Here is a 15,256-nt window from a genome sequence, read left to right as displayed (position 1 = left end):
TAAAACGATTTGATCGGTGAAGAATTTTTATTATTGACTTCTTTAAAAAAATAACTGTGAGACTTTTCAGTTTCAAATAATAATAAGAAGAAAAAACATTCACAAATATGGTAGAATAAAACTCAAACTCGCAGAGCCAAACTTCTGTACACAATATATCGAATGTACTTTAAAATACAATACTGCTGTTTAGAAAGGCCACAGAATTAGCACGGTATTAAAGTGTGCAGCCTGAGGTGTTTATATATTATATAAGATAGATAGATATTTCTGTGACTAAAACATAACACTACAAAGCATAAAGTAGCGAGCTAACAAGCAAGCAGATAGATAGATAGATAGATAGATGCATATCTTCCCTTCACTACATATGACCCATCTGAAGTGCCTACTCGCTCTTCGCACACCGGAGGTGAAGACTCAGTCGCTCCTACGACATTTCCTTCCCACTCGCCTCGATAAGATTTAAAAAAAAAAAAAAAAACTTTCCAGAGGGAACAGTCCCGGTTTTCCTCCTCCTAACATCCAACAAGCCAAATCAACAACACGACCAGACTCAAGCCCGAAATGTCTCCACCGTCTAGAAGATTGCAGACCAAACCTGTGATAACGTGTCTGAAAACTTTTCTGATTTCTTACAGCCTGATATTTTGGGTAAGTTACTTTGGCCCTTTAGTACACAACTTCACTGCTTTGGACAGTTAGCTAGCTTTTTTAGCTTTAGCTTATCCCCAGTGTGTAGCACACAGTAAGCCTGCACACTCGCTGCGATGGCTTGACCTAGAATAGCTGTTTGACCATTTATCTTTACGTATGTATTTTATCGAAATGTACAATTTTTTTTTTGTCTTTTTTCTTTCAGATTACCTCGTTAAAGGTCAAGGCATACCGGAACGCTTGTATTTAAATGTTTGCGCTCAAATAGCTAGCTAACTACAGCATAGTTTATGTTCCCGTTTAATTTTGCTAACGAAGTAACCAACAGGTTGTATTAAATCATGTGAGATTCATGAAATCGGTGTGATTACACTTCGGGGGTGTTGTATTTTTAAAGTGCAGAGGATGAAAGGATGGAAGAAAAACGAGAAAACAGGCGTCCTTTTGTTTGGTTTAAACTTGTCTGCACGAGTCAGTAATTACTTTAAGATTTGTTTGAATAGTGTAGTTAAAATGACACTGACAGAAAGGTACTTTTAACATCTGAAAATTATTTATTGATATCAAATGTGGCCTTAATGAGTTCAGAGTCCGCAATCATGGTATTTATTACTCTTAATCTCACCTTTCCAGATGTCCTGATTAAGGTGGAGGGTAACTTCGAGATGAGATGTTCTCAGGGCTTGAATTTATCAGATACCAAACATAAAGTAAAATACCCTCACAATAAAACTAGTGCTTTGCCGCAATGCTTTAATCACAAGGGGTCATCGAAAAGGTAGAAATAAATCTCATCTCATCATCATCCACTTATCCGGAGCCGGGTCGCGGAGGCAGTGGTCTGAGCATGGAAGCCCAGACTTCCTCTCACCAGACACCTCGGCCAGCTCCTCAGGCATTCCCAGGCCAACTGAGAGACATAGTCCCTCCAGCATGTCCTGGGTCTTCCCCAGGGCCTCCTCCTGGGGGGGACATTCCCCAGAGAGGCGTCCAGGAGGTATCCGAAAGAGATGCCCAAGCCACCTTAGCTGATTCCTCTTGATGTGGAGGAGCAGCAGCAACTCTACTCTGAGCTCCTCCCGAGTGATTGTGCTTCTCACCCTATCTCTAAGGGAGTGCCCAGCCACCCTGCGAAGGAAACTCATTTCGGCCGCTTGTATCTGTGATCTTGTTCTTTCGGTCATTACCCAAAGCTCATGACCATAGGTTGTGAAATCACTAAATCATAAATAATCACATCCTAAAATGCCAAGGAAATAGTTTGGAGGTATCAGTTACAATGTTTCACAATGTTTGTCTCTGTCCCTAGTTTACAGGGGTGATCCTCTTAGCAGTGGGGGTCTGGGGAAAGGTTAGTCTGGAGTCCTATCTCTTGCTAGCCTCAGACCTGAGCACCAATGCTCCATATGTCCTTATTGGCACTGGTGCAATCATCATCATCTTTGGCCTGTTCGGTTGCTTCGCCACCTGCCGTGGTAGTCCATGGATGCTGAAACTGGTCAGTTCCAAAACTCCAACAGAAATGTGATAAATATGAATGTTATTTCAACAAAATTTGCTCTTTTATAATATTGGGGAAAGAGGGGAATTAGGCAGGACACTTTATTTTATTTTTTTAAATAAAATACATGGTATAAAGAATGTAACTTTTTATTACAAGTGTAATAGAAAAAGCAAACACATAATTACAAAATAACTGGTGTCAAATCCAATGATAAGTGCAACAGTTTTCCAATGAGTCAGCTTTTTTACAATAGAGTCTATTCCCAATAGGTGTGGGGCAATAATCCCTCAGTAGAAGGACCTTTCGGTTTCTGTTTAATTTTACTGGGTACAGTTGTCACACATTCTGATCAACTCCTGAGTAATCTGCAATAATGTCTGACATGCTGGTGATAAATTCCATGCATTTTCAATGTCGTGGGGCTGAATACCCCACAGGGCCTAATACCCCCTTTGCCCTAACTGTTACATTAAAGGGAAAGTAAAATTAGTTTGGGTAGCTTCTCGTTATTATACCATAAACCAGATACTAGACTGACATTGCACCTTTTAGTTTTATTTAATTTTGGAGGACAAAATTATTGTTTTGATCTGTTTTGGTCCATTTGTTTCTTGTGTGTTTCTGATTTACAGTATGCCATGTTCCTGACTCTGGTGTTCTTGGCTGAACTTGTGGCAGGCATTTCTGGCTTTGTTTTCAGACATGAGGTGATTTTATTACTTTATGAAGGTCTACTGAATTACGATGTAAAATTCATTATATTCATATATTCATCCTTTATTCATTATATTTTTTTCCTGTAGATCAAAGCAATACTTAAAGATGTGTACTGGAATGCTGAAAGAAATTACAATACTACAGATGGCAGAAACCAAGCAGTGGATTCCATACAAGGATCCGTAAGGATTTTTGTGTCAATTCCTCAACCAGAAGTCAGAAGAACTTCAAAGAACTCTATAATTATTTGTATATGGTGTCACTGTGACCATGGTTTGTTTAGATGTCCAAGACACCGAAGGGAGAGACATGACATTTTAATAGGTAGTACTCCCTTCTCCCTCCCACCACTCAGATAAGTGAGATGGGCTCAATCTGCCTAATGGTGGTGCTATTGCACAACATTGTGCATTATAGGCCATACCTCAAGAACCCTTTTTGTTTGAGTCCAGGGGTAGTTCCAAGCCCATATAACTGTTTCTTAAGAAAGATAAGTTTGATCAAGCTGAAATTTGTTATATTGCATCTTTGTACTCATCTATGTTAACCAGTCAGCTTTCCCATGAGTAACATTTGAGTGATCATCAACCAAACTTGAGAAATACAGTATATTAATCTAATCTCTTTAATCTCTTTATGTAACTTGGCTAGAACTGAAAGCAATATTTGCTAATGGCCCTTTTCCACTGCATGGTACCGGGATGACTCTACTCACTTGTGGCATCAATAGTTCGTTTTCTCACTACAGCTGGTCGTCATAGCAACACAGCATGAAACAGCTGTGACATCAACATAACATACAGGAACATCTTTATTATTAATACTACTACTGTCCGTGCACCAAGCCAACAAATAGAATTCCATCCTCATTGGCCCATCATAGTGTTACAGAGCAAGGTGATCTAATGGTGAAAACACAGGGCTACCAGTCCAAAGATGCATGTTTACTTCCCAGTAAGGCATATTTTATTTGGGGAATGGTTTGCTGCATTTAAAATGTGCCACCCTGTACTGATATTTTGCCTAACCCTCTGTTGGTAAAGGTATGGACTCAGGTTTTGTGATAAATCAGAAATCATGGCATTACTCAGACTGAAGCAGGATTCCATCTATCTTCCATCTTTCTTGTTTGTGTCTTGAATGGTTTCTTATGAAGGCAGGAGCCTTCATTCTGAGTTTTTTTTTTGTTTGTTTTTTTTTTTAAACAAAACACATTAGAAATATAACATTGTCATTCAGCTTGACTGCTGTTGTGTGCGGGGACACGTGCATGAGTGGTGAACACGTATAACCAGTGAAGTATAATAAATAAAACACCATTAAAAAAATGGAGGGTTTGTTCAGGATGTTCCATCTCGCACAATGATGACACGGTGATGGTGACTATTCTCTCTGACCAATAAGTCATCCACAGTATTTCCACGTCACCTTTACAGTAGTTATCGCCTCAGCTCACTTGGAACCTAGATGGAGATGATGCCAAAAAAGTACTGGGTACCCGGTATTATCCACAACTTTGGAAAACCAAAAAAGAGGAATTGAGTTGAGCTGGTATCATGCTTTGGGAAAGGGCCAATAGAGTGCTTGGTTTGCAGCTTGCTATATTTTAAAATGTATTATTCGTAAGCTTTTTGTGTGAGATGCACCTCTCTGCTTGAGAGCTTTGTGGCTTTTTAATACTTATGTATTACGCTGTGTAATAAGCAGATGTTTATTGTGCTGTGCTTCTGCATTTATTTTATACAATTTGTAATATTGCTCATCTTTGCTTATTGAAATCTGTAATAATGCCAGTAATGGTGTACTCCTGTGATGTATAGCTGAAGTGCTGTGGTGTGTACAACTACACTAGCTGGGGACAAACTGAGTACTTCAAGCAGCACGGCATCCCGAAAAGCTGCTGTGTGGCACTGAATAATTGCACCACTGAAAATCTCAAAGATCTCAACCTGGCTGGAAAAGTGGTATACCCCAGGGTGAGATTACAGCCTCCTGTCAGGGAACATGGACCAAATAAAATTAACTTATGTTATACCCAAGCTAGAGAATTGGAAATTAAATTGGTAATAGGGAGTAGGAAAGGTTTAGATTAAGTTTGTTGTGCTTCATTGCTGTTGCAGGGCTGCTTCTCTCTGGTGACTACTGCAATGGAGTCTAATTTGGGAATCATTGCTGGGATATCTTTTGGAATAGCATTCTTCCAGGTAAAGGCAAATTTATTATGTTTAATGTTAAATTTTAAACACAGCAGCATTTTTGGAACTTGAGTGATAGTTTGCAGCTGTGGTAGGGGGTGCTATAAGCCTTCCCTTCTGTACAATACTACACCCTTCATCCAAACCTTTTTCTAAATCCCCTCTCTCCACAGACTTGTACACATGCACAATGCCTTGATAATGAAAGGCAGAAAAGGAGAGCAGCAGTGCACAAGCTGTTTTTCTAGGTTCCTAAGAAGCTTTGTTAATGTTGACGGTTATTGAACTTGTGGAACCAGCTCAGTGTGCAACTGTTTGCTTGGATCTAAAGTTTGTATCCAAGTAAACACCAGTTTCAGCTTCTGACTGGCTGTTAATAGAGCACTGACTCATAAGTAGACCTAGCTAGAGTACATCACAGCTGATGTAGTTCACTAGCTATCAAGTATGTTACATGACATTTGGGAAGGTCACAGTTTAGGAGTAGGACAATTTACAACAGAATCTACAAAGTAAAATAATTCACTGTCAGGCAGCAAAGCAAGCTCAGCTTCAGATTTCAGGGTTGGGTGGTTTTTTTTAAATTTTTATTTTTTTTAAATATATAAGTAAGGTGTTAAGTGTTGCTTCGTGGTCATTTCGTAGTCAGTTTAAATCAATTCAGTGGGGGGGCTGGGGGTGGAGTTCAGCAGTGAGTCAGCTGAAGGAGAAAAACTGTTCCTGAAACCACTAGGTTCAGGAACAGTCTCTCCCCCCTCAGCTGTCTCACTGCTGAACTCCCCCCACATACACACTCACACTCAACCCCCCCCCCCCCCCCCCCCCAACAAACTGAATTGACTTGAACTGACTTCATTGCACTATCACTATTTGCACTACTGTTTATTCATATCATGTTTTGTATATACTGCAAATATCTATGTATCATACCATTGCACTACAGTTCATTTATATTGCACATTTTGAACATACTGTAAATATCATATACCATTCCATACCCTGTAATTCCTGTACGTTTTATATTTATGTATATTACACGTTATTTACTGCTATGCACTTCTGGTTGGATGTAATCTGCATTTCGTTGCCTTGTACCTGTGACATGTGCAATGACAGTTGAATCTAATCTAATTTTTAGTATACCAACATACAAAATAACTGACGGACAGGGTGGGAAGAAAACTTCTTATCCTAATTTGCTAGTAGTAATTAATTTGGTCCAATTGTTTCTTTAAGATGCATGTTCAAAGGTGTGGTGAAAATGGATGTGCCTTCTAATGTGGTGTGTGTTGTGTGTTTTTATATATATATATATATATATATATATATATATATATATATATATATATATATATATATATATATATAACATCCTTCACAGCTTATTGGTGTATTCCTGGCATGCTGCTTGTCGCGCTACATAACCAACAACCAGTATGAAATGGTCTAGGCATTTCAGGTAATTGTTTTCCCAAGTTGCTTTTTTTTTTTTTTTTTTGTCCCCCCCCCCCAAAAAAAAAAAAAAAACGCTTTAATTTTGACAATGGAGCTGCTTTACCAAAAAAAACCCTCTTTAGTTTCACAGTTGATCTAACTTGATCTATTTTTGTCTGTTGTAGAGTGGAAACAAAAGGTCAACTGATGTGCGACACAAAGGGAAGCCATATAGTTTTAGAAGTCTTTCATTTTAGAAAATCCTCCTGCTGCCCCCCCTTTTTTTTTTAAGTGTTAGTCCATGGCAAGTAGATAGAAGGGAAGGATTTAATTTGCTATTTAGATCATGCCTTTTCCCAGTTATTCATCTTGATGCAATTATGTGCCTTTTGCAGCTTGTAAATGGAAATAATGAAAAGGATTCACACACAAAAAAGTGGGGTGTGTGCAGGTATTTGTCAGTGTTAAGTTTGGGAAATGGATGATATAAATATTGACTGACCTTGCCTTTGTTAGTTGGTCTTAATATTATACATGTTTCTGTTAGTAAATCACAAATTGTATTTTCTAACGGTAGGTAAAATGATTTTTGAGTAGAGGAAAGCAAATTGGGGTTATGTTGTTAAGAGGTGGCATTGTGTATATTCAAGCCTTATTTCACATGATGTTGCCTTACCAAAAAGTGTTGAACTTCATATCCTTCTTTCTGGGTCAACCTTTAATATGAATGAGGTTCACTGACATTAACATAGTGATGTACCTTAATGGGAGTGTATTATAAATATATGTATTGCTTTTGTTGACTGACCTGGCTTATTATGATGTATTTAGTTAATGCACATTTCCCTGCAACACAACAACTGCCCTGATCAAAATTAATTCTAGTTCCCCCCCGGAAACACTGGCATTTCCAAGTCCTCTGGAGTGACCATAACCCGATTTGTTACAGCTCATTGTCTTGTATGTTTAAGTTAACATTTTTAAGCATGTCATATCTCTGTATTGTCCTGGCAGTGATAATTCAGTGTTAACAGCAGCTTGCTTTGAGTTGTGAACATGTATAATACATCAAAAAGAATAAACAAGCGTATGATACTTTTTGGTCTGTGTGAAATCAGTTCACGTTTCCCCTCAGAATATGGTTCCCCCCCCAAAAAAATAGGGTTCCCGCCGACATCACGCACACAAGGTGGCAGCATTAAACCAGTCTCTCTCGCGCGCATGCGCGCAGTGTACATGGAAACTGTCAAAGCACATTTAACAATTTAAATAGACTTTATAAAATGTATTTCAAAGTAATCTTATTTTGTTGGCTAGAAGGTAGGGTCGAGTTCATGAAATAATCAGCCGGAATTAATGACTATAGACCACATTTTCGTTCTGACTGACTGCAGTGACGGTCAGTATGCAAACTGTCAAAGCACATCTAACAATAATTTAAATAGATTTTGTAAAATGTATTTCAAGATTACTACAGTTAACCGATTAATTTTACTACAGTTGACCGAAGCATAATGATTGGTCGCTTTTGACAAGAGAACAATTCAAAGGCGTATCCGAGAACGATCATCTGACGCTGGATTGGCTGCTGAGAATGTCCGTCATGCTCTGAGCGCCACAGCATTAGACAGTCGCTTAGCGGCGGAGAGTCAGAGCTATAAAATCGTCCTTGCTGCAGTTTCTGACAGAAGTGTCATTCTTCTTTGGGGGTGTAGAGTTCAGCAGACTCAACTAGAGAGTTGTGGGTAGGTGTGCTCCAGGTGTTGGCGTCATCTAGGTTAGTCTTTGCGGTGTTTATTTAATTTATTTTCTGCTATGTCCGTGTTCATCTGGCTTGTCTAAGCATTAATACTAATTCAAGGCAATTCTGCCTGAGGTTACTTTAAAACGCGTTATTGCTCACTCGAAATGCTTCATAAATTTAAAATAATGGCAAGACTTACCTATTGTCTATGAAATTAGATTTTTTTAATCACTTTAATTGTAAGTTTATATGTATTCGTGTTTAAGCTAGTTTTCTATGCTAACGAATCCATGACCGCTGTTTTGTTCTCTGTGGTGTGTCTACAGCTGCTCTCTTCCGGATTATAGTAAAGTCGGCTTTTTTTTGCTTTTAAACATTTTCCCAGGTTTTCACAGCCACCTGAAGAACTACACCTGTTAACTGTTCAAATTCCGACATAATGCAAATAAGCTCGGACGCCTGTTTTCATAAGCACTCGCTGCTAAACGTGATGAACCGCTTTCTCGCGGCGGCTAACAACATGGACGAGACCATCATGGTGCCCAGTTTACTGCGGGATGTACCAATGGAGGAGCAGGACGGAGACACCTCGATGCAAAACACCTTCCCGAGCAAGCAGAGGGACATGTATGAGCACTACCTGTTGCTTAAGTCCATTAAGAATGAGATGGAATGGGGTTTGCTGAAACGTGACATGGGTGGTGGTGCTAGCTTCTTGGAGATGTCGGTGAAGCAGGAGGAACGGCAGGTACCAGGTGGACCAGCAGATGATGCTGACCTAGAAAGCCAGTTCCACTACCACCTCCGTGGACTCTTCGGGGTCTTGTCCAAACTTGCAGCCCGAGCAGATCACCTCACGAACCGTTACAAGAGAGAAATTGGTGGTGGGAGTCTACTACGATAGGACTGACCTTGAAGCTTAAAATGGACTACTAAACACTTTTTTTGCCAAGGGATAACACTTGCTTTTAAACATTTTCCCAGGTTTGAACTTTCTCTGAACTTTCACATCTAGTGCTAGTCACATCTTGCTTAATCTTCTGCTTCTATGCAAGACCACCAAGTTCCAGCTGCATAAAGTCAAAAGTGCTGCTTTGATTGGGTTAGATGACCCCCCCCCCAAGTTAAAAGCTCCTATCTGGTGTCCTGCATTTCAGGAAGTGTATGACAGGGTTCCCTTTATGATGTACCATCTGGCTTTAGAAGTCTACTATAGCTTTGGTTATGAAGTCCAAGGAGTTCAAAGGATGGGCTGTGTTGGAGAAAACTTGAATGCTGGTTATTCTGTTTTTGTTTCTTCGCAGTAATTGAAATTATGTACAATGTGATGCTGTAATATCCCCTGGTTGGTGTGTTTTTTTTTTTTTTTTTTTTTTTTTTTAAATAAAGGTTCATTTTTAGCGTACTGCTCTTAGGTACTCCAACTAGGAAAAGGTGTCCCTTGGGTTCCATAGAGGAAGGCACAAAAAATGAATATTTGCCACTTACCCCACCCAAAGAAAGTTTACTTTTTATATGTATAGCAAAAATAAAGCAGACTTTTTACATTAGCCTTTGTGTGGTTGTTATTTGAAGATTGGAGCAATCTAGTCTTAAGTGTGTTTGTGGTTAAGCAAGTTGGGTTTGACTGGAATGCCAGGAGAACGGGATCTGTTTGAACCTGAAAGCTGCCAAACCCTAATGCATGAATGCCTAAACCTGGAGTTGCTTCTCGTGCTGTTTCCCATGCCTTGGCTTTGGGAGGATTAAAAACTGCACTCTATCTTCAGAAACACTATTGGCGGTTTCTTCCACTACACACCTGAGTCTTTCTCCTGGCACTTCCCCATAGCAACAGTTCTTTCAACCATGATGTTCAGCTAACAGTGCTGCTTCCTCCCCCCTTCAAGGTACAGTGGTGATTCAGCAATGGATGGCTGGAGCAATGTAGAAATCAAGGCTTGAGTGGAAGGAAGCTTGCCATAAAGAACATAAAAGAATATGAAACATGAGTAGAAATAAAAAGGAGGGAAATCTTGTCTTACAGTGTAGTCCAATGAATTAGGTTAGCACAGCAATGTATAAAAAAAAAAAAGGGGGGGGGGTTTCAGTCCCCTCTGAAAGTATTGGAACAGCAAGGCCAATTCTGTTTTTACTATACACTTAAGAGATCACAAGATGAATATGGGATGATGGATGAAAACTTAAAGGAGATGCGCAGAACCTTTTATTTTTAAATAAATTTCTGAGTGGATAGTATCTCCATCCCTGACTCTTGTATGCTGCATAAACGGGAATTAAAAATATATATTTTTGAGAGTTAAAATTGACTGCAAAGATGGCATTCGAGCTGAGCTAGCCATCCCTGAGTGCATGACGTCACAGCGGTAACTGGTTTTAAGTCCGAGGCCTTTTACAGTTATAGACCAAAGTCATATAAATAAAAATTTATGGTGAAAGTAACCATTACTGACTTGCTCAACTAAGACTGATTTGACTTCATTGATTGTGGGTTGACTCATTAAAACAGGATGTGTGTTAACTTGTGCAACATACATGTACATGCATGCATTTTCACTGATAAAATGTAAAAGGCTAAGCGGGCAATTCCATGTAAATGTCAACCTCACCATGCAAAAATAAAGCAACATGTAATACATCAAAACCACTCCCAGAGATATCACCTAGGCCTGTATTTTACAGATGTGAATAAGTTGAACCAATTTGTAACCAACCTAATATGTCACTGTCAGTCTTTCTTTCTTATAATGTAAAACCCAAGCTAAAATCAACTTTGATTATGTACAATTCTATATTATTGCCAGAAGCCACAGAAATGTATGCTAAAATCCACAAAACAACAAAACAATAGCCATCCTAAATATTATTTAAGAACTTTGATAGTTTTAGCTGATATTTAGAGAGTTTTTCAAAGGGTTATGGTGGTTAAATTGCTGATTTTCTAAACATATGCCATGTCTATTTCAGACGCGTCACATCCATAACGGAATTTCGTCACATCCATAACGCTGACTTTTCCTTCCGAAACTCTACATGAAATACAAAATATTTTAAACAAAGATTTTTTAATATTCACCTTGGACCCCTCTATCAAATGGATATCTCCATTTCGACATTAGGTTTATGATTTCACAGAGTTTGATAAAAATGTACAGTCACCCAAGAAAAGTGATACTTTTTCTGTCGCATCCATAACGCATCTTTTATTGGCATTTTCTGGCATGCCCTAGATGTACTATGGGAATTGTTCTTGTTCTATCACTTCTCCAGTATGGTACAGCCTTAAAATATGCAACACCTGTTTAAATACTGGGAGACAATAAAACATGCATTGGGTCATTTGTTGCCATTTTGAGTTCAAGTGTCACGTCCATAACGCTGGAATTGCCCAATTAAATAATCAGATGAACTGAGAATCACATTCTGAAGCAAATTAAATAATCTTATTCTGGTAACTTAAACACAATACAAGTTACATGTATTAATGTAAATGCAGGTAAACGATGTGTTTTTGTTGTTTTATATCCAAATGAGAGTTGGAGCTTACCCGTCTGTGTTCTCGCTTCTTGAAGGCTGACCTTGTGGCTGATTGTTTTGAAACAATGTCTTTCAGTTGTTCATTCAGTTCTCCATTCATTCGCTTCTTCCATATAAGGGTGAGATGGCAGCAATATCCAGTTTAGAAATCAGATGGCTGCCCCACTCTGTCTCCATTACTGAGTACTCCGCCATTACTGCTGGGCTCAGGCAACTATTAAAACCCGGGACGAAACGGGACCTTGCTGGTTTTAGCAACAACCGCGGGTAGGTCACTGCCCGAGCAATATGCTGCGTCTAATTCCGTCCAGGGTTTTACCAACAACTCCCGGCTCACTCCGGGAAAACTGGTGCAACTAAACTCACTTTCCTTTAAAAAAAAATAAAATAAATACTTTCCTTTTCTTGTAGTTTTATTTAATTGTTGATACTGCACCCTCTTTCAGTACAGGCTTATAGCCAATGCTCCTCAATAGATCAGAGGTTTCGTACAAGTCTTCAGTAAAATGTGCAGAGCAGAAGAGAGACCACTTTATAGGCGCCCTATGTGCCCGTGAACTTCTCGCAAAATGCATCCAAATCTTTGCAGTTTGAACATTCTTGGGCCATGAATGCAACATAAATCCACCTTCTGTCATGTTGCTGCACCGGCCAGCAACACATCTACATGGCATGGAGATAAATTAGCTCAAAATGGAGGATCGGAGTTGCAGTCAGCTCTGTGTTTTAGTATAGCGGAAATGGCAATGAGACCAATAGACTTCCTGCTGTGACGTTACGGATGTCAGACCGCTACCTATATGAATCACTTTAATCGTAAAAATTACTATATTTATTACAATATTTATTGTTAACGCTTAAAATTATTCCTATGCCATTCTTGAAGTCTCAAGGCATTTATAAACGAAAGTGAGGCCATGGCTCTGTGTATATGCTTTAATTTCCTGATATTTACATCTAGATGTGTTAAACACCATCTGGGCTCACGCTAGCCGCTCGCACGTCCGCAAATTGCAAAGTTTTATTCCAATTTGCGAAAAGAAAATCATCTGTATTTGCATTTTATGCGAAAGTCATTTAAAGTTTAAGCAAAATCCATCAAACAATTGCGATTTCTCAAGATAAACAGTACCTTTCAGGGCCTGAATTTGGGCACGGGATTGCAGGTATCGCGCATATATATTTTTTTTAATTCCCACACCTTTAACGATTCTAATGCGAGAGATTCCCGCACACATTACTGCATTGCCTGACAAAGTCAATCTAATAATGGATCAGTGTGAATGCGCGACTACCTTCTGTTCTCAAGGTTACTTGAATTGAACCCTCCTTTTACTGACTGACCCCCCTCTCCCCCCATAGCCTACTCAGAAAAAAAAAACAGCAGACACAGACAGTTCACACACACAGATACAGCGCGCGCACTCTTCCTTCTTCTTCTTCTGTTGATTTATTGGCGGTTAACAATCGATGTGTATTACCGCCATCTACCGGGCTGAGGTGTGATCTCAAGGGATATTAATCGTTGCAAATGCCTGCATGAGGATAAATCAAAACTGAGCCTGTAGTCAGACCTTGAGCAGGTCACGTCTTTATATCACTGTTCTAATGAATGTTCAGATGTATGTGTGGGTGAAACCTTGGCGATGGTATACAATAATAAGATGTTCTTATGATATGATAATGTGCAGACAGATATCAAAGGCCATTCCTTAGGTCAGAGATAGCAAAGGGCAAGATGTTCCTGATAGAATGTTCAAAAAGATACCAATATTATGTCTCGAGCAATGTGTCATCACAACAGTACAGTACACAGTGAGACCCAAGGTCACAGAAGAATTCTAGCCTTCTAGCTGAAATAGTAAAATAGAATGGAGTACAACCCCGATTCCAAAAAAGTTGGGACAAAGTACAAATTGTCAATAAAAACGGAATGGAATAATTTACAAATTTCAAAAACTGATATTGTATTCACATTAGAACATAGACAACATATCAACTGTCGAAAGTGAGACATTTTGAAATTTCATGCCAAATATTGGCTCATTTGAAATTTCATGACAGCAACACATCTCAAAAAAGTTGGGACAGGGGCAATAAGAGGCTGGAAAAGTTAAAGGTACAAAAAAGGAACAGCTGGAGGACCAAATTGCAACTCATTAGGTCAACTGGCAATAGGTCATTAACACATAAAAAGAGCATCTTGGAGTGGCAGCGGCTCTCAGAAGTAAAGATGGGAAGAGGATCACCAATCCCCCTAATTCTGCGCCGACAAATAGTGGAGCAATATCAGAAAGGAGTTCGACAGTGTAAAATTGCAAAGAGTTTGAACATATCATCATCTACAGTGCATAATATCATCAAAAGATTCAGAGAATCTGGAAGAATCTCTGCGTAAGGGTCAAGGCCGGACAACCATACTGGGTGCCCGTGATCTTCGGGCCCTTAGACGGCACTGCATCACATACAGGCATGCTTCTGTATTGGAAATCACAAAATGGGCTCAGGAATATTTCCAGAGAACATTATCTGTGAACACAAGTCACCGTGCCATCCGCCGTTGCCAGCTAAAACTCTATAGTTCAAAGAAGAAGCCGTATCTAAACATGATCCAGAAGCACAGATGTCTTCTCAGGGCCAAGGCTCATTTAAAATGGACTGTGGCAAAGTGGAAAACTGTTCTGTGGTCAGACGAATCAAAATTTGAAGTTCTTTATGGAAATCAGGGATGCCGTGTCAGTCGGACTAAAGAGGAGAAGGAAGACCCAAGTTGTTATCAGCGCTCAGTTCAGAAGCCTGCATCTCTGATGGTATGGGGTTGCATTAGTGCATGTGGCATAGGCAGTTTACACATCTGGAAAGACACCATCAATGCTGAAAGGTATATCCAGGTTCTAGAGCAACATATGCTCCCATCCAGACGACGTCTCTTTCAGGGAAGACCTTGCATTTTCTAACATGACAATGCCAAACCACATACTGCATCAATTACAGCATCATGGCTGCGTAGAAGGGTCCGGGTACTGAACTGGCCAGCCTGCAGTCCAGATCTTTCACCCATAGAAAACATTTGGCGCATCATAAAATGGAAGATACGACAAAAAAAGACCTAAGACAGTTGAGCAACTAGAATCCTACATTAGACAAGAATGGGTTAACATTCCTATCCCTAAACTTGAGCAACTTGTCTCCTCAGTCCCCAGACGTTTACAGACTGTTGTAAAGAGAAAAGGGGATGTCTCACAGTGGTAAACATGGCCTTGTCCCAACTTTTTTGAGATGTGGTGTTGTCATGAAATTTAAAATCACCTAATTTTTATCTTTAAATGATACATTTTCTCAGTTTAAACATTTGATATGTCATCTATGTTCTATTCTGAATAAAATATGGAATTTTGAAACTTCCACATCATTGCATTCCGTTTTTATTTACAATTTGTACTTTGTCCCAACTTTTTTGGAATCGGG

At 39.3% G+C, this 15,256-nt stretch overlaps 2 protein-coding genes across 4 annotated transcripts; both read left to right on the top strand.

Annotated features, from left to right (window-relative positions):
• The first annotated feature begins 408 nt into the window (after positions 1–408).
• On the top strand, positions 409–7,602 carry tspan7 (tetraspanin 7). 2 transcript variants are annotated; one of them, XM_060927537.1, is made up of 8 exons: positions 419–654; positions 1,967–2,155; positions 2,794–2,868; positions 2,965–3,060; positions 4,699–4,854; positions 4,999–5,082; positions 6,455–6,532; positions 6,693–7,602. In XM_060927537.1, exons 1-7 carry the CDS (start codon positions 568–570, stop codon positions 6,521–6,523), a joined length of 756 nt encoding a protein of 251 aa, XP_060783520.1. In that variant the 5' UTR covers positions 419–567; the 3' UTR covers positions 6,524–6,532; positions 6,693–7,602. The 2 variants fall into 2 exon arrangements, with proteins under 2 accessions (XP_060783519.1, XP_060783520.1); XM_060927536.1 differs by lacking the exons at positions 6,455–6,532; positions 6,693–7,602 and adding an exon at positions 5,247–5,767 and having other exon boundaries at positions 409–654.
• A 531-nt stretch (positions 7,603–8,133) lies between these two features.
• Positions 8,134–9,801, top strand: mid1ip1l (MID1 interacting protein 1, like). Of its 2 annotated transcripts, none has more exons than XM_060927539.1 (2): positions 8,134–8,252; positions 8,637–9,801. In XM_060927539.1, exon 2 carries the CDS (start codon positions 8,691–8,693, stop codon positions 9,153–9,155), a length of 465 nt encoding a protein of 154 aa, XP_060783522.1. In that variant the 5' UTR covers positions 8,134–8,252; positions 8,637–8,690; the 3' UTR covers positions 9,156–9,801. The 2 variants fall into 2 exon arrangements, with proteins under 2 accessions (XP_060783522.1, XP_060783521.1); XM_060927538.1 differs by having other exon boundaries at positions 8,134–8,284.
• Positions 9,802–15,256: the final 5,455 nt, after the last annotated feature.

Source organism: Neoarius graeffei, chromosome 8, assembly GCF_027579695.1.
Source record: "Neoarius graeffei isolate fNeoGra1 chromosome 8, fNeoGra1.pri, whole genome shotgun sequence".
NCBI lineage: Eukaryota > Metazoa > Chordata > Actinopteri > Siluriformes > Ariidae > Neoarius > Neoarius graeffei.
Note: the sequence above shows the minus strand (reverse complement) of the source record. Positions and strands in the feature narration are given on the sequence as shown.